At 35.6% G+C, this 25,008-nt stretch overlaps 1 protein-coding gene across 1 annotated transcript; it reads right to left on the bottom strand.

Moving 5' to 3' along the window:
- Positions 1–3,769: 3,769 nt before the first annotated feature.
- On the bottom strand, positions 3,770–5,099 carry LOC140883217 (AP2/ERF and B3 domain-containing transcription factor RAV1-like). Its single transcript, XM_073289595.1, has one exon. The coding sequence runs from the start codon at positions 4,949–4,951 to the stop codon at positions 4,004–4,006; it is 948 nt and encodes a 315-aa protein (XP_073145696.1). The 5' UTR covers positions 4,952–5,099; the 3' UTR covers positions 3,770–4,003.
- Between the last annotated feature and the right edge of the window lie 19,909 nt (positions 5,100–25,008).

The raw sequence follows: 25,008 nt of genomic DNA, 5'->3' as shown, positions 1-25,008 counted from the left end.
CTCAAGATTTGATCATATCAAATCTACATAAATAAGAAAAGATTAGTTAGATATGAGATAAACGAATATTATAATTAAGCATAATAATATCTCAAATCTACTTAACTAAGGAAATAAATAACTCATGTAAAAGTTACTTGACGTCCAAAAAAGAAAAAATATATTAAATAAAATCTTTTTAGGCTTGAGAATTTTTAGGAATAAAATATTTCTTTCAAATACAACCTAGGATTTTTGTAGAGTTCGGGAGACCTAAATTTTCCTTTGAGATAATTGAAATAGAACCATAGAACTTGATTAAATTATTTTTATGTTTGATTTGTGATAGGGATATCGAAATCGATATTAGAATAATAAAATTTACTCGGTACTCGGGAGAGATAGTAAATAAAAATTAAGGGTTCTACATGATATTATCAATTGATATGATTTACATGAATGAATATTATATTGAGTAAAATCTTGTATCTTGAACCGTCTCAGATAGTGTACTCAAAGTCGTCCTTGAAATTTTGATTTTCTTGATTTTCTAAATAGGATTAAGATTATTTTAATTATTGTATTTAGTGTCAATATAAATTTTTAATTTTCGTAGGAACGATACTAATATAAATTTTCAATCTTCGTGGGAATGATACTATATACTCATCAGGGTTCAGGGTCTACGTACCTCTATCAGACAGATCGATTACTATCAGGGTCTGGGGTCCAAGTCTATAGTCAAGTGATTATCGTATCACTATTAATCATCTAAATTCTTAATCAAGATAATATATACTTAAATTAAATATCTAATCAGGATCTTGGACTGTACCTGTGTCGGTCATCATTAGAGGTGCAAACGAACCGAATCGAGCTGAATAATGGTAAAATTTTAAGGCTCGAATTCGGCTAGATAAGAGTATATTCAAGTTAGAGCTCGATTCGAAGCTCGATAATTTCAAATATTTTGGCTCTAGCTCGGCTCAAAATAAAGTTCGAGTTCGAATTCGAGTTCGGCTCGAAACATTCGAACTTATTCATGATCTATTGCTCGGATATTATGGTTCGAAAAGCTCGAAATATTCGAAAAAGTTCGATATATATATGTTTATTATATATAATTATGTTATATTAATTAAATATTAAGGCTCGCAAACTATTCACGAACTATCGAACAGAATAATTTTGACTCAAACAAGGACTATCTTGAAGGAGATACGGGCTCAACATGAATATGTACATACAACATATATTATATAATTAGTTTTTCTTTCTGAAAGGAACACATATATATTAATTTTGTATGAGCCAAATTTACAGTGTTTACAAAAGAGCAAATAAATCGAGGAAGAACATCCTCCCAAGCACTTTTACACTCATTGTTAATGTAGTATTCTCCAGTCAGAAATGTTTTCGTCCAGACACCCCGCACTATGTTTATTTCACGATGGAAGTAAAAACTCCCAAAGAGTTTAGATTAATTTTTTTCAAGTATTAATATCTTATTATATTCATTCTGATCATGTGCAATAATTGTCCTGTTTGGTAGAGCGATCGAATCATAACGCTTTGATTACTGTGTGGATTAAAAGATTTGAGTTGCTCCATTATCACCAACTATAACTGTTGGTAAGGCGGCAAACGCTCAGTCCTACAATTAATATCAAAATCAAAGTCGTGAGTTCGATTCTCGTTGATTGAAAGAAGTGTAATTATTGAGCGAGAGATTGTCATCTTGGTAGATGATCGAACCATGACGCTTAAGTTACTGTGCAGTTTAAAAGATTAAAATTACACTATTACTATCAATTATAATTTTTGATAAAACGACAAACGTTCGAGCTTACAATTCATCTTCTAGAGTTATTTTAATGTTCTCATCATTTCGAATAACATTATTTTTCCGAACATCATGTGGTAAACGACAACAGCACTTTAGTGGACCTGGTCAATCTGGTTGAATTACAATACGCTGGGCTATTATTTTGGGTTCCATCATCCATGAGAGATATATGGTCCTGAAAATACCCTCAGTAGGCCCATAGAAATTAGAAATGATGAAACCATAAAAATGAATAAAATTCTTAATTTATTTTTTCAAAAATAAAACAAAGTATGTAGTGAATAGAGATCATGTTACATACGTTAGAAATATTTTTTCTTACAGTAACTATAAATATATTTTTAAAAAATTATCTTATTTTTTGAATAATTTTCATTCTTTTAGAGTTTATTAAAATTTATTTGTTGTTTCCTATTTTCAATTTTTATTTAGTTGCTTTAGGGGTGGTGATGCTATATTGTCTATAAGGGAAAAACTTTGTTGTTTTATTTTAGTACGCTAACTTTAAATTTCTTATTATTTGGACCAATTGATGACGTGACATCTGACAAGTCGGTAACTGATATTTCACCTAATTTTCGGTCATCTTCACATTTCCGACCACCGAGATTGAAATTTACATCATATATATGATATATAGTTGGATTTGTATTTTCGAGACGACCCTAGCTATCGTGAAAATTTCAAAGAAATTGAAGTTGTTTTAGGCATGATTGCGCGTGCATGGCCGGTGGACGATGGATCCCCGCACCCTAGGGTGCGTGAGATCAAAACTGATATATATATATATATATATATATATATATATATATATATTATATATATATATATATATATATATATATATCTTTTATTCTTTTCTATCTATTTTATTAAAGTTTAGGAGTTGGTATGTTGGTATGACCAACCCCTTTATTTTTACCCTTTAAAATATATTTAATCACCAAAATATCATTTTGTTTTTCTCCAATGATAACTACTAATTTATGAAAATATCATTTTTATACATTAATTTATTTATATAAAAAACACTTTTCTAAAATTATTATCTATTTTTATTTTTGGTTTTCCGTAAAAAAAAATGGACTGTATTAGTTTCGTAAAATTAAAACGGAATTTATAAGCACGCAACACATGCACACAAATATTAATATATATTAATACTTAGTAACCAAGATGTTTGTCTACATTTTTTAAATATATATATTAATATTATATTTAACGTACGATTTGTAATTTAGCATAGAAAATAGACCATTAATGTTACATCTCTTTCCTGCCACAAAAGTGAAATCCTCTTGTCCTATTTATATCAAATAATAAGAAATACGAATTGATTTTTCTCTTCAAAAACACGTGTTGAATTAAATTAATGGAGAATAAAAAAAGAAATATTAAAAAGCAGTTGAAGTGTAATTCAAATGAGTCTTAAATTCTTAAATCTTCGTTATTTATTTTTTCCAAAAAAAAAATGTATCGCTAGATTTTAAACACATACATTCCATATTAAAAAATAAAATTTTGAACATTTTAAATCCGAAATCATATCCCCTTAAATCCAGATTAACAGACACGACTTTTGTTAAAGTTACACCGTATACTTTACATTTTGAAACCTTTTTCCAAATCTTAAATTTTATTAAAAACTAGCATTCAAGCACATGCTTTGCGTATGATATATATATATATATATTATATTTATTTTATTTTAAATATTTTATCTGAAAAAAACAAAGATAATGAGAGAAGATGGTGGAAGATAAAGATAGTAAGATTGAATCATTTTTGTCTATTTTAGCCAACCACAATGAAAAAACGAATGCATTTTTAAGAATATAAATGTAATATTAGAATGATGTCATCATTTGTATACCAAAACAGTTTTTAAAAGGTAGAAAAATATTATAATATATTAAGATATAGTAAAGATAAAGAACCTAAACATAATAAAAGAAATATATATATACATGCATATATACAATTTTGATATGCTGCACATCCATTATCTTATAAAAAGCAGTTTAATGTAATTTCACGCTATGAAAAAAAAAACTAAATGACCAATTGAAAGATATTAGATTTTAATTAGCTGTAAATTTACAAATATATATAACTAGATTAGCTACTAAACTTATAATTTTCCTCAATACAATTATACATCAATGAGCACTGTGTCACTTAGCTTGCCACCGGTGGATCCTCTTCATCGTCAACAATGGCACCGCCATCGTCACCGCCAGGCTGTCCGCCACCGCCGCCATCGCAACTTATATCCACTCCGAATAACCTAACCATCTGACCGGCCCGATCCACGCCCAACCCTTCACCGGCCACGCCGACATCTGCATTCCTGAACTCCTTCCGATCAATGTACAGCTGCTCCTCCGGGTCCGACGATCTTCGGAAGCTAACAATGTCCCCGGCCCGCAAGTTCTTGATCTTCACGAACCTACTCCACCCTTTGGTTAGAACATAGCTTTGGCAACTGTTCCAATAAGAATAACGAAGCCTCCAAACTTTGCCTCCCATGTCTTCGAATTTCAACAGCAACCCTTTCGAAGTCATGCGAGTATTCTGCGCACTGAAGTGTTTTTCGGCGTGTTGTTTCGGAATCACTAGCCTGTTGAGCCTTCCGACGTCGCTTGGAGTCACCGCCTTCTCGAAGAGGAGTTCCGGCCGGGCCGCGTCTCCGCCGTGAAGAGGGCGGAATCTCCAGTTTCTCGAGTGTTTTCCTCCGCCGGCGTACCTCCTCCGGCTCCGCTCGAGCTCGTCATTGTACGTGTGTTTCCTGATCATGTCAACTATCTCGGACTTGGGATGAGAATGCAAGAACATGGTTTCGAAATCGCCGGCTTTTTCACCGCGGAATCTTTTCAAGGCGACGGTGTAAGATTTCGCGGCCTCTTCTTCCTCGTTGAATGTTCCTAACCAAACCCTTTGATGCTTTTCGTAGATTTGCGCACCCCACCTGCCATTTGGCTGAGAGACCACGCCTTTGAATCGGGAAGTAGGGAGTTTATGAGTCGTCGACGACTCGGCTTCGGCGGACTCGATCACCGGCGGCGGAGCGATCAATGAAGAGTCACTGGTCCTTGTTTCATCTGTTCTTCTAATTATTCCACCCATTTTTTAAATGTTGCCGAAAAGTGATATATATTCTTGTGTGAATTGAATTGATATGCTTTATGAAATGAAAATGCTGGAATAAGGAGTAGTGTGCTATGTGTGCGTACAATGTATATATAATTTTTTGAGAAGTATTTGTGTGTGTATTATTGGAGCCGCCTTAATTATAAGAATATTAATGACAGTACATATATATGTATGCATGTCTCATAGAAGGAATGTACGATGTGTATACGGCCAATTCCTACTCCGTGTTGGTAAATAATTGCCACCTGTCAAATTTTTTTATTTTATTCTCAATTTTACATGTGTTAAAGGGTTAACGAGATTATACATTAACTAATTAGAGCTGTAGACGGGTTAATCCATGGTAGGGTGGGCCGGCCCACCAAAAATCCACCTTTTGGCAGGTTGAGGGCGAGCCGGCCCACCATCCGGCGGGCTGAAAATTCTCAACCCAACCCAACACAAGGTGGGTTGTGTGTTAAGCGGGCCGGCCCGCGGGTTATTTCCTTACAAATATAAATAAATAAAAATCATTATAATTAATTATAAATTTCATTTCATTTCATAAATATTAATTGAAAAATATTAATAAAAATTTTAATTATCGATTTCATACGTGTAAATTTTATATAAAGTAATTAATACAAAAATAATTCATAATTTTCATTAAAAAATACATATATCACAATAAAAATATAAATAAAATAATAATTCTCCAGGCCCGCGGGCCAATCCATGTGGGTTGCGGGCCTAGGCGGGTTGACCCATCTAGGCCCACCTTTAATTGGGTTGAAACAACACACTTAAATCGTGTAGCGGGGCGGGCCGACCCGGCGGGCCTAACTCAAATTGACAGCTATAACGGTAATATCCAAATCATATATCCAATGGTTCCTATTTTTACATATAGACGTAATCAATGATATATTATTTATGTGACAAATTATGAGACATTAAATCTATCATTGAGATAATACCCTTTTAAAGAACTTTTTTCCTCCAATATTTTTTGCCTAAAATATATCAATAATTACCATAAATTAAGAAGGTAAAAAAAACAAAAAACAAAAAAATTACTCTAGCACTTCTATTCGGATTCTCTGTAAAAAAAGATGACCCCGAAGGGGACCCCATCCCATATGAGTCAGAGGCCCATTGGCTCATGCGTGGGGGGGGGGGGGGGGAGAGAGAGAGAGGTTAAATCGAGGGACGTGCACGAGTAGGCAAGGACCTGAGGGAGGGAGAACATACCCCCAAATATTTCAATGAGGAATATGCTCCGCATGAAGATCGAACCCGCAACGTTAAGAAATTTTTTCCCACGTCACCTCAAGCTTTTTCAACTCGCCTATACCCCTGTGAGCACTTCTATTCGGATTCTCGTCAGTGATATTAGCAGTTCCACCAAAACTTCTTCTGTAACTTTTTCCTTTATGTACAATTTGTTTCCATATCATTTTTACTTTTTTTATAATCAAATTTTTATATTTGATAAAAATAATTTTAGAATTGCATGTGAACACTATCTATATCTTTTGTTATGATCAAATGGATGCTCTGGAATGAAAATCGAGAAGGGACATTCATTTTTTTTAAGTAACGATATTTCACCATTCAATTCTCTCTGTATATTTTACGTAATTTTTTCCATACATGTTTGATATTATATCAATATTATTTAATAATCATAATAAATATGTAATATTTATATTTTTTGAGTGCTCAAAAATTTATATTTCTATATGATTTTACGACAAAAATAAGAATAATAGAAGTGTGATATCTCAATGTAAAAGTTTTACAATTTTAAAATTTGAGAATAACAACAACAATAATATTATAACACATGTTAAATACATGAGATAAATTGACGAAATGAGTTTTGTTTGCGTGATTATGGTCAATGTACCGTGAAATGCAAATAATAATAATAATAATAATAGACACGTGTAAGAAAAGAAATGAGGTGTAACCCACCTGGGATAGGATAGAATTGGCCGTGTGGGCCCGCATACTCTGTGTTGTTTGTGTGTTTTGTGTGGTGTGTTCATGTGAGAAAGATTGACGTGGTCGTGGACCGTGTATTCCTTAGATTCATTCCCCTTTTATTTCAATTTTTAAAAGGGGTGATCTTGAAAGGGACCTCAAGTAGGAGATTTATTGGTTTATGTTGTGGTTAAATCGAGGAACGTGCACGAGCTATAAGGATCTAAGGGAGGGAGCAACATGGTCCACCCTCAAAGCATACCCTACAATATTTCAGTAAAAAATATGCTCCACACGAGGATCGAACCCGCAACGCTGAGAAATTTTTTCTCATGTCACCTCAGGTCTTACCAACTCGTCTATGCCCTTGTGAACTTTCCTTTTATTTCAATTAATATGTACAAGGTGGATCTCATATCAGTGAGTGTTGTTGACATACGTGTTAAAACAAATATTATTTAGGAAATACGAAATAAATTTCACATATTGTCACGCCCTGAAATAGGATCTAGATGACATCGATATTATTTAACAAAAAAAAAGCCTTGTAGCATATCAAATAATCAAAACCAGTCTTTTTCATAAATGAATAATTGTCTTTACATTGACAATAGAAATTCACCAGAGAACACAACATAATTGCGGAAGCAGATTACAAAGAAAAACAAATATAATAAAACTAAGCAGATGCTTGAGTCTTCAGATTTTGAACTTCATCACCAGCCCCAAAACGCCTCTTGCTCGTCAGGGGTGAGTGTTTTGGAAAATATTGAGCAAGTAAGGACCGATCGTTTACACACATAACAAAGTATATATACATATAAACATAAGTTCATAAGTGATTTTCAAATATACATATGTACATAATTTCACAAGTGACTTTCAAACACAAGTAGAAATGAAACTTCAGAAGTGACTTGTCGCAGAACATGTTACGATATGTGTGAAGACATAAAACAGACATATTTTAAAAAAAAAAGCTCAAAAACATATCATATCAACAGACATATTTAAAAAAAAAAAAGCTCAAAAACATATCATATCGTATATATATAAAGCACTGAATTTCATCTTTTTCTTCAAGGTTCATTGATCTGTCTCTAATATGTTACTCCTCTATGAAAAAAAAACATGCAAGTTATAAGACTTAAAATAAAAATTCATCGTTAACAGGACCAAAAGTAAAAAAAATGCAAATAAGTAAATAACAGTACGAAAAATATATTTCTCCTATAAAATGGTAAATTGGAGCGTGATTAACAAATTATGAAGTGAAAATAACACTCCCAAAATCGAAGAAGTTTGGTGGAAAAAAATATTTTGTATACACTAAAAAATAATGATATGAGATTTTATCATCTCAATTATTTTTATGAGACGGTCTAATCACAAGTTTGTAAAACATATATTTTCTTTGACTCGACCTATAAAAACATATTGTTTTTATGTCGAAATTATAAATTTTCATTATAAATATGAGTTAAGTTGACTTATCTTACATATATAAATCCTTTAAATCAACTCACAAGATCCTCTTTTATCGTTGCATTAACTATTGACACTTTGTAATTGTGTGATTAATGATATGCCAAATAAACAATTTTATCCTCATGCACCTCCTTCACCCAAACGCATGGTATACACTTGATCTCATGAAAAAAATATGGCAATGGAGTTCGTAGAAGGGATGGAATCAAAGGAGGACGGTGGTGGGTACATGCACATTGTATGTGTACTGTAAGATATGAATATTCACTAATTTTTTTAATCCAACACTTCTTCACTCGCATAAATGATAAGATTGTAGGTATGATCCAATTCTTTGTTCGAAACTCAATTGGAAGGTATTTAAAATTGATAAATACGACCATTTAAACAGATTCGCAAGTCACAAATAACTGTTTGGTGATTATTGTGATTGAAGCACATGTGATATTGGTATCTAAGATATGAATCAGTAGTGTAACATATAGAAATTTTTACTTTAAAATATACATGTACTATTCCTTAAAAAACTTTTAAAAAAATTATTTTTGTTTGTTTTTACCCCTCCTTCTAGGTACTCCATAAACTAGCATTCCTACAAATATTTCTTTAACTTATATTTCTTTCAGTAAACTCTTTATGTCACGCCCCGAGATCGGAACGTAGCATCGGCGTTGTTAACAATTTTAAATCGTAAAACAACAAGCCTTGTAGTGTAAAAATAGCCTTCAACCAGTCTTTTACAAATCCATAAACGTCTTTACAATATCAAAACATAACAGTAGCGGAAACGAAATATAAAAGATAATAAAACTAGTAAGACTGCTAGCATTTTCATCATTCTAGACTTGATCACCAACCCCAGAAAGTGTGTTGCTCATCATCATCCAACTGCTCTTCGGTATCTGGGAAGAGAAGTAAGGGGGATGAGTGTTTTGGGAAACACTCAGCAAGAGGGGGGCCAATCGTACATGCAAAAGTTGAATATACATATATATAGGAGTTCAAAGGGAGCATGTTCCAACACATGTCGCAACATAAATCAAGACAAGGCAAAACTTGAAACTGAGCATCAATACATATCATGAATGGAACATAAACTTAGACATAGCACTGTTATTCATCTCGTTAATCATGGCTACTGATCAGTCCCTAATTTTTACTCCTCTAAGGGGGCGAGGCCATAAACGGTTATTATAACCCACCGCATCAGAGCCATATAATATCTTATCATGTTTTCAGAATTCTTTACCACTTCTTAAGTCGATTTCTAACAGTGCATAACAAGGAGTTTCATGGAATAACTTGTACATAATTCAAAGACATATGAAACAAGAGATGTACGATTGAACTTTCACAAACAAGATCATGAACGTTTTTAAAACATATATAGGTATAAGCCCTCTTACTGTATTCGATTTATAACAAATCGTGCAGAAGTTTGAGTTGCTCGGTTCTGGACAGAAAATGCGGTTCCCTGATCAACTTTGGCACTGCTTCTTAAATCAACCTCGGTCAGCTTCTTGGCTTAGCCTTGCTGTAGATGATTGCTTGAAACTGGAACAAGAAGTATGCTCGAATTTGGACAGAGTTTCTGCTCCAACTTTGACAGAAATTCTGCTCAATACTTGGACAGAAGTCTGCAAGAATTATGCTGCTTCGAATGACAGAGCTGAAACCCGAAATGTGGAGTGGTGGTGCTCGAATTTTGTGTGATTTCCTTGGGGTTTCTGCCACTATTTATAGGAAAAAATCAACAGGTGAAGGGTCTCCTCATTCATGACCAATAATGTTCATTAACAACCATGATTCCTCATTATTTCAGCTGTTACAACCTCTTGGTTTCTAGCTGTTGCAATCCTTGGCTGATACATGCAACATTAATCTGCATACTTAATGTGGCTGTTACAATTCCTGCCTATGACAAAAACGTGGCTTCACATTCCTCCCACCTTGGAAGAAGTTTCGTCCTCGAAACTTGGATTGACTTATTCTTCAAATAGGAATGGATATAGGTTGCGCATATTCTCTTCCAATTCCCAAGTGGCTTCCTTTTCCATGTGATTAGACCACTGAATTTTCACGTATGGAATGGTTCTTCTTCTCAAGACTTGATCCTTGGTATCCACTATTCGTATTGGAATCTCTTCATACTTGAGCTCCTTATTTAGATTCCCTTCAATTACCAGAGGTTCAATTTCAAGGACATGACTGGGATCTGGGATGTACCTTCTTAATTGAGAAACATGGAAAACATTGTGAATCCTTGACATATCTGGTGGTAAGGCCAGTCTATATGCCAAGGTTCCTACTTTGTCCAAAATCTCGAATGGTCCAACATATCTGGGATTCAATTTTCCAGTTTTACCAAATCGAACAACTCCTTTCATGGGTGAGATTTTTACATACGCTTTTTCACCTACTTCAAATTCCAACGGTCGTCTCTTCATATCAGCCCAACTCTTTTGTCGATCTTGAGCAGCTTTGAGTCTTTCCTTGATGATGGTTACTTTTTCTACCGTTTCTTGAACTAGTTCAGCTCCCGTTATGGTTTTCTCTCCTACTTCATCCCAGTATAAAGGTGAGCGACACTTCCTCCCATATAATGCTTCGTATGGTGCCATACCAATACTGCTGTGGTAACTATTGTTGTAAGCAAACTCGATTAAAGGCAAGTGTTCACTCCAGTTTCCACTAAAGTCTAGAGCACAAGCCCTTAGCATGTCCTCTAATGTTTGGATCGTTCTCTCTGTTTGGCCATCAGTTTGAGGGTGATAAGCCGTACTGAGAGTGACCTTGGTTCCCATGACATTCTGAAAGCTTTTCCAAAATCTGGATGCAAACCTCGGGTCTCTATCTGACAAAATACTAGCAGGTACGCCATGTAATCTTACGACATTGTCCATGTACAGAGTAGCTAGTTTATCCAGGTTGTAATTCATGCGGACCGGTAGGAAATGCGCTGTCTTTGTAAGTCTGTCTACAATTACCCATATTCTGTCATGACTCTGCTGTGACTTGGGTAAGCCGACAACAAAATCCATAGAAATGTGATCCCACTTCCATTCTTGAATTTCCAACGGTTGAAGTAATCCTCCAGGTCGTTGATGTTCAGCTTTAACTTTCTGACAGACCTGACATCTAGACACAAACTCAGCAACATCCTTTTTCATTCCATTCCACCAAAAGTTTCCTTTTAAATCTCGATACATCTTGGTGCTGCCGGGGTGGATTGAAAATTTTGATTTGTGTGCTTCAGACATTACCTCATGTCGAAGATTATCAATGTCGGGTACACACAATCGTCCTTTCATCCACATAACTCCATTGGAATCTATTTCAAGATTTGGTGCCTTTCCTTCTCCTGCTTGCTCCCTGAATTTTGCTAAAGAAGGATCGTGGTTCTGTTTCAACTTGACTGTTTCTCGAAGACATGGTTGTGCTGAGAGTGAGGCTAAGATTACCTTACCCATGTTCTTCCGACTTAGAGCATCAGCTACCTTATTTGCTTTTCCAGGGTGATAGCTTATTGTCAAGTCATAATCCTTCAATAGTTCAATCCACCTTCTTTGTCTCATATTCAACTCTTTTTGAGTAAACAAGTACTTGAGACTTTGATGATCAGTAAATATTTCACACTTTGCACCGTAAAGATAATGTCTCCAAATCTTTAGTGCAAAGACCACTGCGGCTAATTCAAGGTCATGCGTGGGGTAGTTTTGCTCATACGGCTTCAGTTGTCTTGATGCATACGCAATTACCCTACCTTCTTGCATGAGTACACATCCCAACCCTCCTTTTGATGCATCACTGTATATGGTAAAATCTTTACCTTCCGTTGGTAAAATCAACACTGGAGTGGATGCCAATTTTTCTTTCAAGGTTTGAAAGCTCTTCTAACACAATTCATCCCAGATGAATTTAGAGTTCTTTTGTGTAAGTTTGGTGAGAGGTATAGCTATTGAAGAAAATCCTTCCACAAACTTCCGATAATAGCCAGCCAGACCTAGAAAACTCCGAACTTCAGTTACCGTTTTTGGTCTATTCCAGTCCATGACTGCCTCCACTTTCTTGGGATCCACAGATACTCCATCTTTGGATATAATATGGCCCAAGAAGGTAATGCTCTTTAGCCAAAATTCACACTTCTTGAATTTGGCATAGAGTTCTTTCTCTCTCAGCGTTTGAAGAGTGAGCCGGAGATGCTCTTTGTGGTCTTCTTCACTTGGTGAATATACGAGGATGTCGTCAATAAACACCACCACAAACTTGTCGAGGAACGGCTTGAAAACTCTATTCATGAGATCCATGAACGCTGCTGGTGCGTTGGTTAGTCCAAAAGGCATTACCATGAACTCGTAATGGCCATACCTTGTCCGAAAAGCAGTTTTCGGAACATCTTCTGTCTTGACTTTCAACTGGTGATAGCCTGACCTTAGTTCTAGCTTGGAAAAGACTGTTGCTCCTTTGAGTTGGTCAAAAAGATCATCAATTCTTGGAAGAGGATACTTGTTCTTGATTGTGATTTTATTGAGTTCTCTGTAGTCAATACACAATCTCATACTCCCATCTTTTTTCTTTACAAACAGGACCGGGGCTCCCCAAGGAGATGCACTTGGTCGTATCTGATTTTTATCCAACAATTCTTGGAGTTGCTCCTTTAATTCTTTCAACTCTGCTGGAGCCATTCGGTATGGTGCTTTTGAGATCGATGCAGCACCAGGTACCTGATTAATTTCAAATTCCACTTCGCGGTCGGGAATTACCCCAGGAAGTTCTTCAGGAAACACATCCGGAAATTCTTGAATTACCGGAATATCTTCTAATGAACGTGTAACTTCTTCCTTTACCTCGCCTACCACTGCTAGGTATACTTCTTCGCCACTTTTCATAGCTTTCCACGTTTGAGAAGCAGATAAAAGAGACTTCTGATCCTTGAATTTGCCATGATAAATGACTTCGTCGTGATTTGCAGTTCTCAATTTGACATTCTTCATGCGACAATCTACTAAATTTTGGTTATTTGCTAGCCAATCCATTCCTAAAATGGCATCAAATTCTACCATGGGGAGCTGAATGAGTTCAGCTTGAAATACGTGTTCACTGATGTTAATTACACAATCTCTATGAACCCTATGTGTTTCAATTGTTTTGCTAGTGGGAGTTGCTACTCTAAAAGGTTCCTCAAGTATCTCAGGAGTAAGTCCTAACTTCTTAACAAACCTCTTAGATATAAATGAATGCGTAGCACCACAATCAAACAACACATAAGCAGAAGTTTTGTTGATTATGATGGTACCTGCTACAACGTCATTTGCATTCTCAACTTCCTCTTGGGTTATGGCAAAAACTCGGGCATTCGGCTTGTTCTCCTTTGGTTTATTCGGAGTTGAACTACCTTTTGCCTCAGTTTCTTTCCTCTTGTTTTCTGGGCAATCTGCAATGCGGTGCCCAGTCTTCCCACATCCAAAACAGGCGCCAGTTGCTCTGCGGCATTCTCCGAAGTGTTTAAATCCACAAGTACTACATGGTTTGATTTCTTGATTACTTGGTTTGGAAGGAGTGCTCTTGTTTGTTCCAGTAAACTGATATGGTTTCTTGAATGGCTGTTTTCCTGTTGAAGATTGCCCCACAAGTGGTCTCTTGTTCGTGTTCTCGTCTTCCCTTCGCTTGATATCGGTCTCAGCTCGAATTGCAGCTCCCATTAAATCAGCGAAACTTGTGGCATGGTATACTGCTAAAGCTGTCTGAATACGACTGCTCAAACCTCTTTTGAAACGGTGCATCTTCAAGACATCATCAGCCATGATAGTGGGAGCATACGTTCCGAGTGAATTGAATTTTGAAGTGTATTCAACCACTGACATATCCTGAGTCTGAGTGAAATTTTCAAATTCACTCAATTTCTGCAGTTTAACCTCGGCTGGATAGTACTGTTTCAAGAACGTATCCTTAAATTATTGCCACGTGATTGGACCAGCTCCTATCATAGGTGGTGAAACTGCCTCCCACCACTTGGCGGCCTTTTCTTCCAAGAAGGGTGTTCCTACATCCACCTTGAACTCATCAGGGATCTCGAGTAGGCGGAGTTGAGTCTCGATATTCTTGAGCCAATATTGGCCAACCTCAGGATCTGGATCTCCTTTGAAGGTTTGGGCTCGATTCTTTCTCAGTGACTCGTAATGATACTTCACCCCATGCACCTGTGGTACTGCCTGTGGTGGTGGATTGCCATTTACAGGCATGTTTCCCAACCCTTGAAGGGTGTTAGCCACAATGGCTGCTATAGCTGCCAAGTCAGCATGATTTAGGCCTAACCCTTGCGGTGGCGGTGGAGGAGGAGGGTTCCCTTCATTGTTGTTGTTGCGGTTTCTATAGCGTGGGTTATGATTGTTGCGTACTGGTCTCTCGTCCATTGTCCTACATACGTAAAAGTTTCTAAGATTCTGATAGATTTATGAATTAGAAAAATAACTTAACAAGTTGAACACATAGGTAAACAAAAGACCATTCATTGAATTTCAGAATAACAACCGAATAACAACTGATAGTTTTGGAATTGAAAGCAACAACTGATTTGGAAATAAGTGACAAGAAAAAATAGCTGAATAAAGACTAATGCATCCATACTAATCTAAGTCTATAACTTCTCCATCCCCCAGAACATCGGCGGCCACCTCCTCAATCTCAATCTCTTCCGGATCTTCCTCCGGATCCTCCTCAGGTTCCTCCTCGGAATCCTCTTCTTGAAGTTGATTCACGGCCTGGAGTAGAATGACATTATGATTATTCAAGTTTGCCACTGTACCCTGCAATTGCTGGACTTGAGCTTCCAGCTGTTGGATGCGATCTCGCATCTGTTGACGACGCTGCCCATGTTCTGCGCAGGACTGCTGCCTCAACTGCTTCTCATGTTCCACTTGTTTAGACAAGTGGCTAACAACACCAGACAGCTCTGCTATGGTGTCCTGTGCTGTCCCTAATCTGTCTTTCGACTGCTTATGTTCTATCTCAGCTGCCTCCATTTTTCCTTTCGTTTTGTTATGCTCTTCTTCAAACTTAATCACTTGGTTGCGCAGAGCTTCTTCACGAAAATGGTTAAGGTCCATGTCATCACGAAGATATATGTTGTCCCCCCTCACTTGCTCTAACTCATAGAAGTACTGGTTGACCCTCTTCTCCCATTCACGCTGCTCACGTCTAGCAAGAACTACCTTAGCGCAAAGTCGAGTAATCTTATGCTTCTGGTTATCAATAACCAGTTGCTTCATGCGAAAGATGGAATGGGCACGAGTACGAGGAAAACTGGGCGCCATTTCCTGAAAGAAAACAAATGGAAAGGCAGGGCTTAGAACAAAAAAAAATATATCAGAATTCAGCAATTACACAATACATGAACAGTTTGCAATAATTACAAACGAAACGGGACTTTTCGGAAAAATTTTCCAAAAATGGAAAATTTTGAGATTTTTAATTGAGCTGACAGTATCGATTGTGAGGATCACGACACAATCGACGGAATTGGATTTCGAGTTTTTTATAAAAAGTTATAAGCATTCTAAATCTTTCCTAAAACGGCAAAAACGCGATTTCGGAGGCCTAAACGAAGGAATTCGGCCAAAATTCAAGTTACATCACGACAAAATGTAATTTTGTGGTGACTTTGGTTCGTGAGATCGTTTCGGAGGGGACTACATTGGCCCTTTGGCCTACTGTGAGAAACTGCAAAAAAATTTCTAAGGTATTCCCACCCGGATTATGAACCTGGCGGCTTTGATACCACAAAAATGTCACGCCCCGAGATCGGAACGTAGCATCGGCGTTGTTAACAATTTTAAATCGTAAAACAACAAGCCTTGTAGTGTAAAAATAGCCTTCAACCAGTCTTTTACAAATCCATAAACGTCTTTACAATATCAAAACATAACAGTAGCGGAAACGAAATATAAAAGATAATAAAACTAGTAAGACTGCTAGCATTTTCATCATTCTAAACTTGATCACCAACCCCAGAAAGTGTGTTGCTCATCATCATCCAACTGCTCTTCGGTATCTGGGAAGGGAAGTAAGGGGGATGAGTGTTTTGGGAAACACTCAGCAAGAGGGGGGCCAATCGTACATGCAAAAGTTGAATATACATATATATAGGAGTTCAAAGGGAGCATGTTCCAACACATGTCGCAACATAAATCAAGACAAGGCAAAACTTGAAACTGAGCATCAATACATATCATGAATGGAACATAAACTTAGACATAGCACTGTTATTCATCTCGTTAATCATGGCTACTGATCAGTCCCTAATTTTTACTCCTCTAAGGGGGCGAGGCCATAAACGGTTATTATAACCCACCGCATCAGGGCCATATAATATCTTATCATGTTTTCAGAATTCTTTACCACTTCTTAAGTCGATTTCTAATAGTGCATAACAAGGAGTTTCATGGAATAACTTGTACATAATTCAAAGACATATGAAACAAGAGATGTACGATTGAACTTTCACAAACAAGATCATGAACGTTTTTAAAACATATATAGGTATAAGCCCTTTTACTGTATTCGATTTATAACAAATCGTGCAGAAGTTTGAGTTGCTCGGTTCTGGACAGAAAATGCGGTTCCCTGATCAACTTTGGCCCTGCTTCTTAGATCAACCTCGGTCAGCTTCTTGGCTTAGCCTTGCTGTAGATGATTGCTTGAAACTGGAACAAGAAGTATGCTCGAATTTGGACAGAGTTTCTGCTCCAACCTTGACAGAAATTTTGCTCAATACTTGGACAGAAGTCTGCAAGAATTATGCTGCTTCGAATGACAGAGCTGAAACCCGAAATGTGGAGTGGTGGTGCTCGAATTTTGTGTGATTTCCTTGGGGTTTCTGCCACTATTTATAGGAAAAAATCAACAGGTGAAGGGTCTCCTCATTCATGACCAATAATGTTCATTAACAGCCATGATTCCTCATTATTTCAGCTGTTACAACCTCTTGGTTTCTAGCTGTTGCAATCCTTGGCTGATACATGCAACATTAATCTGCATACTCAATGTGGCTGTTACAATTCCTGCCTATGACAAAAACGTGGCTTCACACTTTATATATGTAGGCCATGTTTATTGAAACATATGACCTTTCAGCAAGCAGTTCCATCACTTCAAATGAAGCCCCGGTAATATTCACAATATATGTTTGATCTGTGTGACAACTGGTTCTCCTTTGGGAAAACAAAATATTGTGTTAGTATAGATGTACATACTAATTAATTCCAAATTGTCTTAATATAATCATGAATAATAGTTTCAATTTTACAAGAGTATTCCAGTACCATAAAAAAGAAAAATAGTTAATAGTTAATAAGGTAAATCCCAAATTCATATTTCATATAACCGAACCACGAAGTGTAGCATTGCATTGTGCATATCAAAATTCATTTGATTTCAAATACTTACTTGTGTAGTTTGCTACTTAACTCGTCATACTGATCTCTTAAGAAATTTTACCTAATAGACTATAAATTATCTATAAATTTTTATTTTTTTTTAAAGTTTGTTTTGCAACATATGCCAAACGAAAGTTTGTGATATTATGAATGAATGTTGTGAGAAGCAAATAGTTAATGCAATCCAAATCTATAATATCGATGTTCTTTTAAACATCCAATTAATATATATATCGTTTCAAAGTGTGAACTTCCTTCTCCTTGTCTACATGGATATCTTCATTTTAGCTTCTCTGTCTGGGCAAGTTTTATCTCATAAATTATCTCGTGTTCCTCTTTTTTGTCTTGCCTTATTCATTAGTTTTTTCCGTATACTTGGGCTGCAAATTCAAATAGATCATGGTTACAGCATTTACTTAAAATACTAAATTTGAACAAAAAATTTCTTTTCTAACTAATAATAAAACAACAAATTAACCCATCTCCTTTACTTCAGATCTTCAAGTGTGATTAGTTGCAAGAAAAAAGTAATATATAGGATTCCGTTCCTACATTTAATCTCAAGAACACTCAAGGCTCGGTTTTCTCATATTTTAATTCACTAATTATGGTGGGTCAAATGATGCGATAAAAGATATGAATTTTCACAATCAACCAAATAAACTTGAAATTTTAAACAATCTATTATACTTGCAAGGTCTTCAATTCTCCTCCTAAACGTCCAAATAAAATAGGATAGCGCGCGAAGACGAGCACAAAGCCATAGCTATACATCTAGCCCTATATCAGTCATATCTCGATTTTCTTAGTGTTCATATTGATAATGATATCCATAGCAATATATTTTTTGTTCACAAAAAAATTTGTGTAGTAAATCGATTCGTATATTTAATATGAGTAGATATTACACACAATACTTATTATAAGAAGATCATCATTATATATTAAATTATATATCAAATTATATTCGTTACACACGCATCGCGTGTGCCCCGATCGCTAGTATATATTGAAAGTTCAAGGACTGATATAGTAGAAATAAATCACTTTAAGACAACTCCATTTGCAAAAATGACATAATAAATACATGGTACATTAGCCAACTTTTGTTATTGCTATAACTAATGCATGAGTTTAGTAAGCGAAACATAATAAATTGTTAGAGAACAACCATCATTCCCATAAATTGGAATAGTATATCAACATATAATCTCTTAATTATCAAATTAAAAAGAGACTTAGTTGATTCTACTTTGGGACAAACTTGTTCTTGATCTTCATCATCATAACCAAATGCGAAAGCGTTTTCGTTTTCTTGTTTTGTTATTTTTTTTCTTGTATCTCCAACCTGAATATATCATCATAGCGTCATCAATAAAAAGTTATATTAAAATGTCGTAATTTCATCCGATTCAACAAACTACTCAATTTCACAAATTCTAATAAAAAAATCAAATGCATTTATTTTTTTTCTACTACACCTCAATTATGACTTTATACCAGAGGCAAATGCTAACAATTAACTTTAAGTATTTGAACTTGATGAGTAAGAAAATAAATTGAAAAAAAAAAAAAAACAAAAGGATCATTTCATAAGAAACACAAACATTTTAATGGTGGCTATTTATCTGATTTTTCACAAATTGGCAACTGAATACAACAAAAAGCAAACTTCATGGATATATAGTAATATTTATGAAAGCAACATGTAACATATCCATCAAACTCAAATAAAACTCAACAAAAGTGGGTGCATTACTTAGAAATATTACGGATTAGAACAGAGTTACGTTATATCCATCAAACTGGGAAAAAATATTATCCAAGAGAACAAACACGTAAGATAAGTAAACATGCCACTAAATTTAATATAATAATCTTCTCACAAACTTCCCAGATGAGTATCATCAACTTCAAATGCCAAAGAGTAAACATAAAAAAATAAAATCCTCACTGGAGTGAAAAACATTCAAGTAGTAATTAATATCAATTTCCCAAAATGAAAAGATAGTTATTCATCGAATGTAGGGATTAAATCAGTATAGCTATTTAATAACATAGAATCACAAAATCAATGGTAGTCTTAGGTGAAATTTATCGGTTTTGGAAGATTTTGAAGAAGAAGATAGATAGAGACATCTCTAACCGAAGAATAAAATATAATATGTAATTTACAAATATTCTATTTCTGGGGCATAACATAGAAAACATTAATTTTCGCTATCATGTTTAGCACGATGACTAAAATTAGACACTTCCATAAAAAAAGATCAAAATAACCAACAAATCAAAGTTAGAAGGCCAATACTCAATTTTAATTAGTTTCTAGTGCTCAGATTCATGCGTTGCATGTTTATATAACCTATTTTAAAAAACAAATTTAAAAAAAAGAAAAATAAATGGTGAAATAAAAAATATACAAAAATGACATTTCCATATATAAATATCCACCAAAAAAATATAACATTGCATAATTAAAGAGCTATCAAAGGAATATTAAACTAATTTATGGTAAATTTGACATTGCGATCAATATAGACCACATACATATTGCACTAAAAGTTCTCAAGTTTAATAATATAGTATAGATAAAAATAAAAATTTAGCTTTTTTTTCCACAAAACTTTATCACACATTTTTACAGAGGTAGTATTTGAGAGAACTTCTTAGAAGCGCTTGTTGTTTGAAATTTCGCAAATTATGTGAAGGAAAAGCTGAAAAGTGGTTTTTTTCAAACAAACACTAGCTACCTTAATCACAAATCGAGATGTGTCTAAACTAAACGTAGGAAGAAATGACCAAAATAGTATAACTTTTAACCTGGTATGTGCTCCACCCCAGCTACGAGGTCGAGAAAGGGGGAAACAAAGCTCTCACCGTACGTAACGATATTAATATGAGTCACATACGGCAAAACGCCTCCCCCGTCCTCTGCTTCAATTACAATGTATCTAATCCCTATTTCAAGATTAATATCTCTAGCAATGAAGAAGGGGACATGAACCACTTTGGTCCAAGATTCCGTAACACCATACTCCTTCATCACCCACACATTCATACACCAAACATTACCAAAACACACACACAAACACTCCCAACATCACCGTCTGATTCGGGAACTCATTGGCAGACACAGGAAGGCCGACACTCGAACAATTCCCCGTGGTCAAGCTTTGCGCCACCACGCCCCAATCACCTCCGCCGTAGTAGAATTTCCAATGCATAGCCCCATTCATAGACACACACGGCCAACTAGACAGTGTGCCCTGGATCGGATCCGACATGTTGATCTGACACTAAAAAATGTTGATATGACATCGGAAAATGATCATGACATCGGAAAATACTGACGTGTCAAGCTGCCACATTAGTAATTAGACCAAAATCTCTGAAAATTAAAAGTTAATGTATCAAAACCAAAGTTTGAAAAGTTAATAGACCAAAACCAAAAAATGGGAAATTTAATGGAAAAAAAAATATTTTCCCCAATTTATAACAATCCAAGTTATTGAAACTCGGATTAAACAAGTGTTAAGTAATTTAGTTTTGGTGATGACAACCAGTAGCACAGTAGACAAATAATCAGTAGTAGTGGAAAGTACACGAAAATCAGGAACCAGTAGGCTAAGTCTGTAAACCTAGCAATATCGCAAAAGCAGAAACCAGTAGACTTAGTCCGAAAAACCAATTGAGAACAGAAGATAGTTTCAATAGGCTTAAAACGAGTAAACCAAGTAGACTATTTTCAGTAGCCAACTCATTTATTAGACGTTCTGCCTTCATAGTACATCGTACTAACATTAATTGCGCATTAATTGCACATCCCTTTTTAGTAAGAAAGATGTGACGTACTAAAAAAATACATTCTTTGTTACAGGTATAATAAGTGAAGAAGTTAATTGAGTCGTTTCTTAACGTTGGAAACAGTAAGCTCATCTGTGATCATAACAGTTGTGAAGTTTTAGAGATAAAAGTGAGTAAGTTGAGGACTGAGAATGAAGTAGATGAAAGAAGAAACAGAACACTCAAAGAAGCTTCATGAACAATGCTTGCAGACGTAGACATTTCTCAGCGCTTCTGGGCAGAAGCAGTTAACACTGCTTGCTACACTCAAAATCGAACAATGGTGAAGAAGAAGCTTGGAAAGACACCTTACGAAGCATGGAAAGGGAGTAAACCTAAAGTTTATTATTTTCATATATTTGGATGCAAATGCTTTTTCCTTAATAATGGTAAAAATCATCTTACTGCATTTGACTCCAAAACAGATGTCGATATATTTCTTGGTTACTCAACAATTAGCAAATCTTTTAGAGTGTTTAATAATAAATCATTGACTGTTGTAGAATCAATACATGTTATATTTGATGAAACTGATAACTCCCCAGACAACTCTACTGATCTTCTCTTGAGCAACAGATTAGACAGGATTTATCTGGATTTAGACAATGAAGATGAAGCATCAACCAGAGAGCAACTTCTGCAAAATCGAGAATCGGAAGTACCCAGACAGGAATCAGTTGAAGAACCTTTGCCAACTCTTGATCCTACCGCTCTTCTTCAAAATATCCAAAAACTGATAACCTCCAACAACCAACAAGTCCTATAACATAACCTTACTACAAATGGAATCAAAACCACCCTCCATCTCTAGTTCTTGGTGATCCTTCAGCACCTCTAAGAACCAGAAGGCAAATAATTAATGAATATATGCATGCTGCCTTCGTTTCTTAGATAGAACCCAAAAATATTGATGAAGATCTATTGGATCATAACTGGATTGAGTCTATGCAAGAGGAGCTCAATCAGTTTGAGAGAAACAAAGTATGGAATTTAGTTCCTTGCCCAACTCATCAAGCAGTAATCGGCTCCAGATGGGTTTTAAGAAACAAAATGAATAAGGATGGTACAGTTGTGAGGAATAAAGCAAGAATTGTGGCTCAAGGTTTCGGACAAGAAGAAGGAATAGACTATGACGAGACATTCGCACCAGTAGCCCAACTTGAAGATATCAAAATTTTTCTAGCCTTTGCAGCATTCAAGAACTTCAAGATTGTCAGATGGATGTAAATAGTGCTTTCCTGAACGGACTACTGAATGAAGAAGTTTATGTTGAGCAACCCCCAGGGTTTTGTGAGTCATTATTTACACAATCATGTTTATAAATTACACAAAGGTCTGTATAGGCTCAAACAAGCACCTAGGGTATGGTATGATACCTTATCTCAATTTCTTCTTAAGCACAATTTTATCATTGAGACAGTAGATAAGACATTATTCACCTTTGTTAAAAATCAGCACACACTTCTCGTTCAAATATATGTTGATATTATTTTGGGTTCAACTAACCCCAAGCTCTATAAGAAGTTTGCAATGCACTGCTGCCTCTATTCCAATGAGTTCCTCAACCAAAATTGACAAAGATGAAGGGGGATTTTAGTGGACGTTACCATGTATCAAGGGTTAATCGGTTCTTTACTTTATCTTACAGCTAGTAGCCCGACATAATGTTTGTTGTTTGTATTTGTGATCTTTTTCAATCAGATCCTAAGAAAACTCATTATGTTGAAACTAAAAGAATTTTGAAATATTTAAATATTGGAATATGATATCCTAAGGACTCAACGCTTAATCTAGTAGGATATTCCGATGCATATTATGCAGGATGAAAACTGGATCGAAAGTTCACCAATGGATCATGTCAATTTCTTTGTGATAGGCTTATTTCTTGGTTCAGTAAAAAAAAGATTTCAGTTGCTACTTCTACTGCAGAAGCTGAATATCTTGTAGCTGGAAGCTGGTTCTCTCAAATCCTTTGGATCCAGCAGCAATTGCGAGACTACGTAATTACTGCTAATGAATCACCAATATTTTGCGACAATACAAGTGCTATTGCCATCACTTATAATCCAGTATTGCATTCCCAAATCAAGCACATAGACATCAGGCATCATTTTATCTTAAATCATGTGATGAAGAAGGATTTTCATTTGGAATATGTGTCCACTGATCAACAAGCTGCTGACATTTTTACTAAATCCTTGCCAGAGGCTAAGTTTTCTTATTTTTGCAAAATTCTAGGAATTATTGAATTATCATAATGTGCATGACTTTAGGGAAAATCTCTTGCATTACTTAGTATCATCTGTATATGTTTTTTCTAGAATATAATGTATTACATGACATAACATGTAGTGACCCGCACCGTGATCATCTACTAATCAAGAGCTTACGCATGCAATTAAGTTTAAACATAACAAAATCAGAGCTAATCAGCGAAAACTTAATATATCTAAATAACCCGATAGAATACAATCGGTACACAAAACCCAATGAGATACAATCAAATCTATTAACTAGAGGTATAAGGAATATACCCTAACTGGAATCCACAGTCCTGCCCTGGTCACCTGACTAATTTTTAGTCACCTGGTAAACCACCTGCAACTGACCCGTTGAATCGGGTGTGCAATAAACAATACGAGGACGTGAGCATAAAATTCTCAGTAAAAGAGTATGAGTATACAATGATTATATGTGCATGTATTCAAATGTACCGGATACCAAGACACACAGGTCAAGAAACAAGCTCATAAACCGGGCCCAAGGTATATAGCACGTTACGTAGTCGCATCAGGAGGTGACTCTTATACCCAGTGGATAACAGTGACTTGATACTAGTACAAGTGTTCAACCATAACGGTGACCTGGCACAAGGCTTACACATCCAACCATCCACTACTCGTAGGGTGAGCGCCCTACTACATGATATCTCAAAGATACATGATCAAGATGCTCATATATGCAACATACTATCATGACATGCATATACGGATAAAATCATATAAACCATGAAACCACATAATACATGCATACTCAGTTTGGATATCTCGAACAGTACTTCCGTACCTAAATATTACTCCTAGATGTCCCCGCATCTACAGTCCAGTACTCCAGTCATTGTAATCATGCATAATTGATCATGCTCTAAAAACATATAATCACATGAACATAAGTAAGCTAAAAGTAATCCTAAACTATTTATAGGATCTAGAGTTATACCTTTGTTCGTTGTCAGCACTTTGATGTCGCTAGCCCCAGAACTTAGTCACAACTCCGCTACGACTTCCGAACGCCTCGCCA

The sequence above is a fragment of the Henckelia pumila genome, chromosome 2, assembly GCF_033568475.1.
Source record: "Henckelia pumila isolate YLH828 chromosome 2, ASM3356847v2, whole genome shotgun sequence".
Classification (NCBI taxonomy): Eukaryota; Viridiplantae; Streptophyta; class Magnoliopsida; order Lamiales; family Gesneriaceae; genus Henckelia; species Henckelia pumila.
Note: the sequence above shows the minus strand (reverse complement) of the source record. Positions and strands in the feature narration are given on the sequence as shown.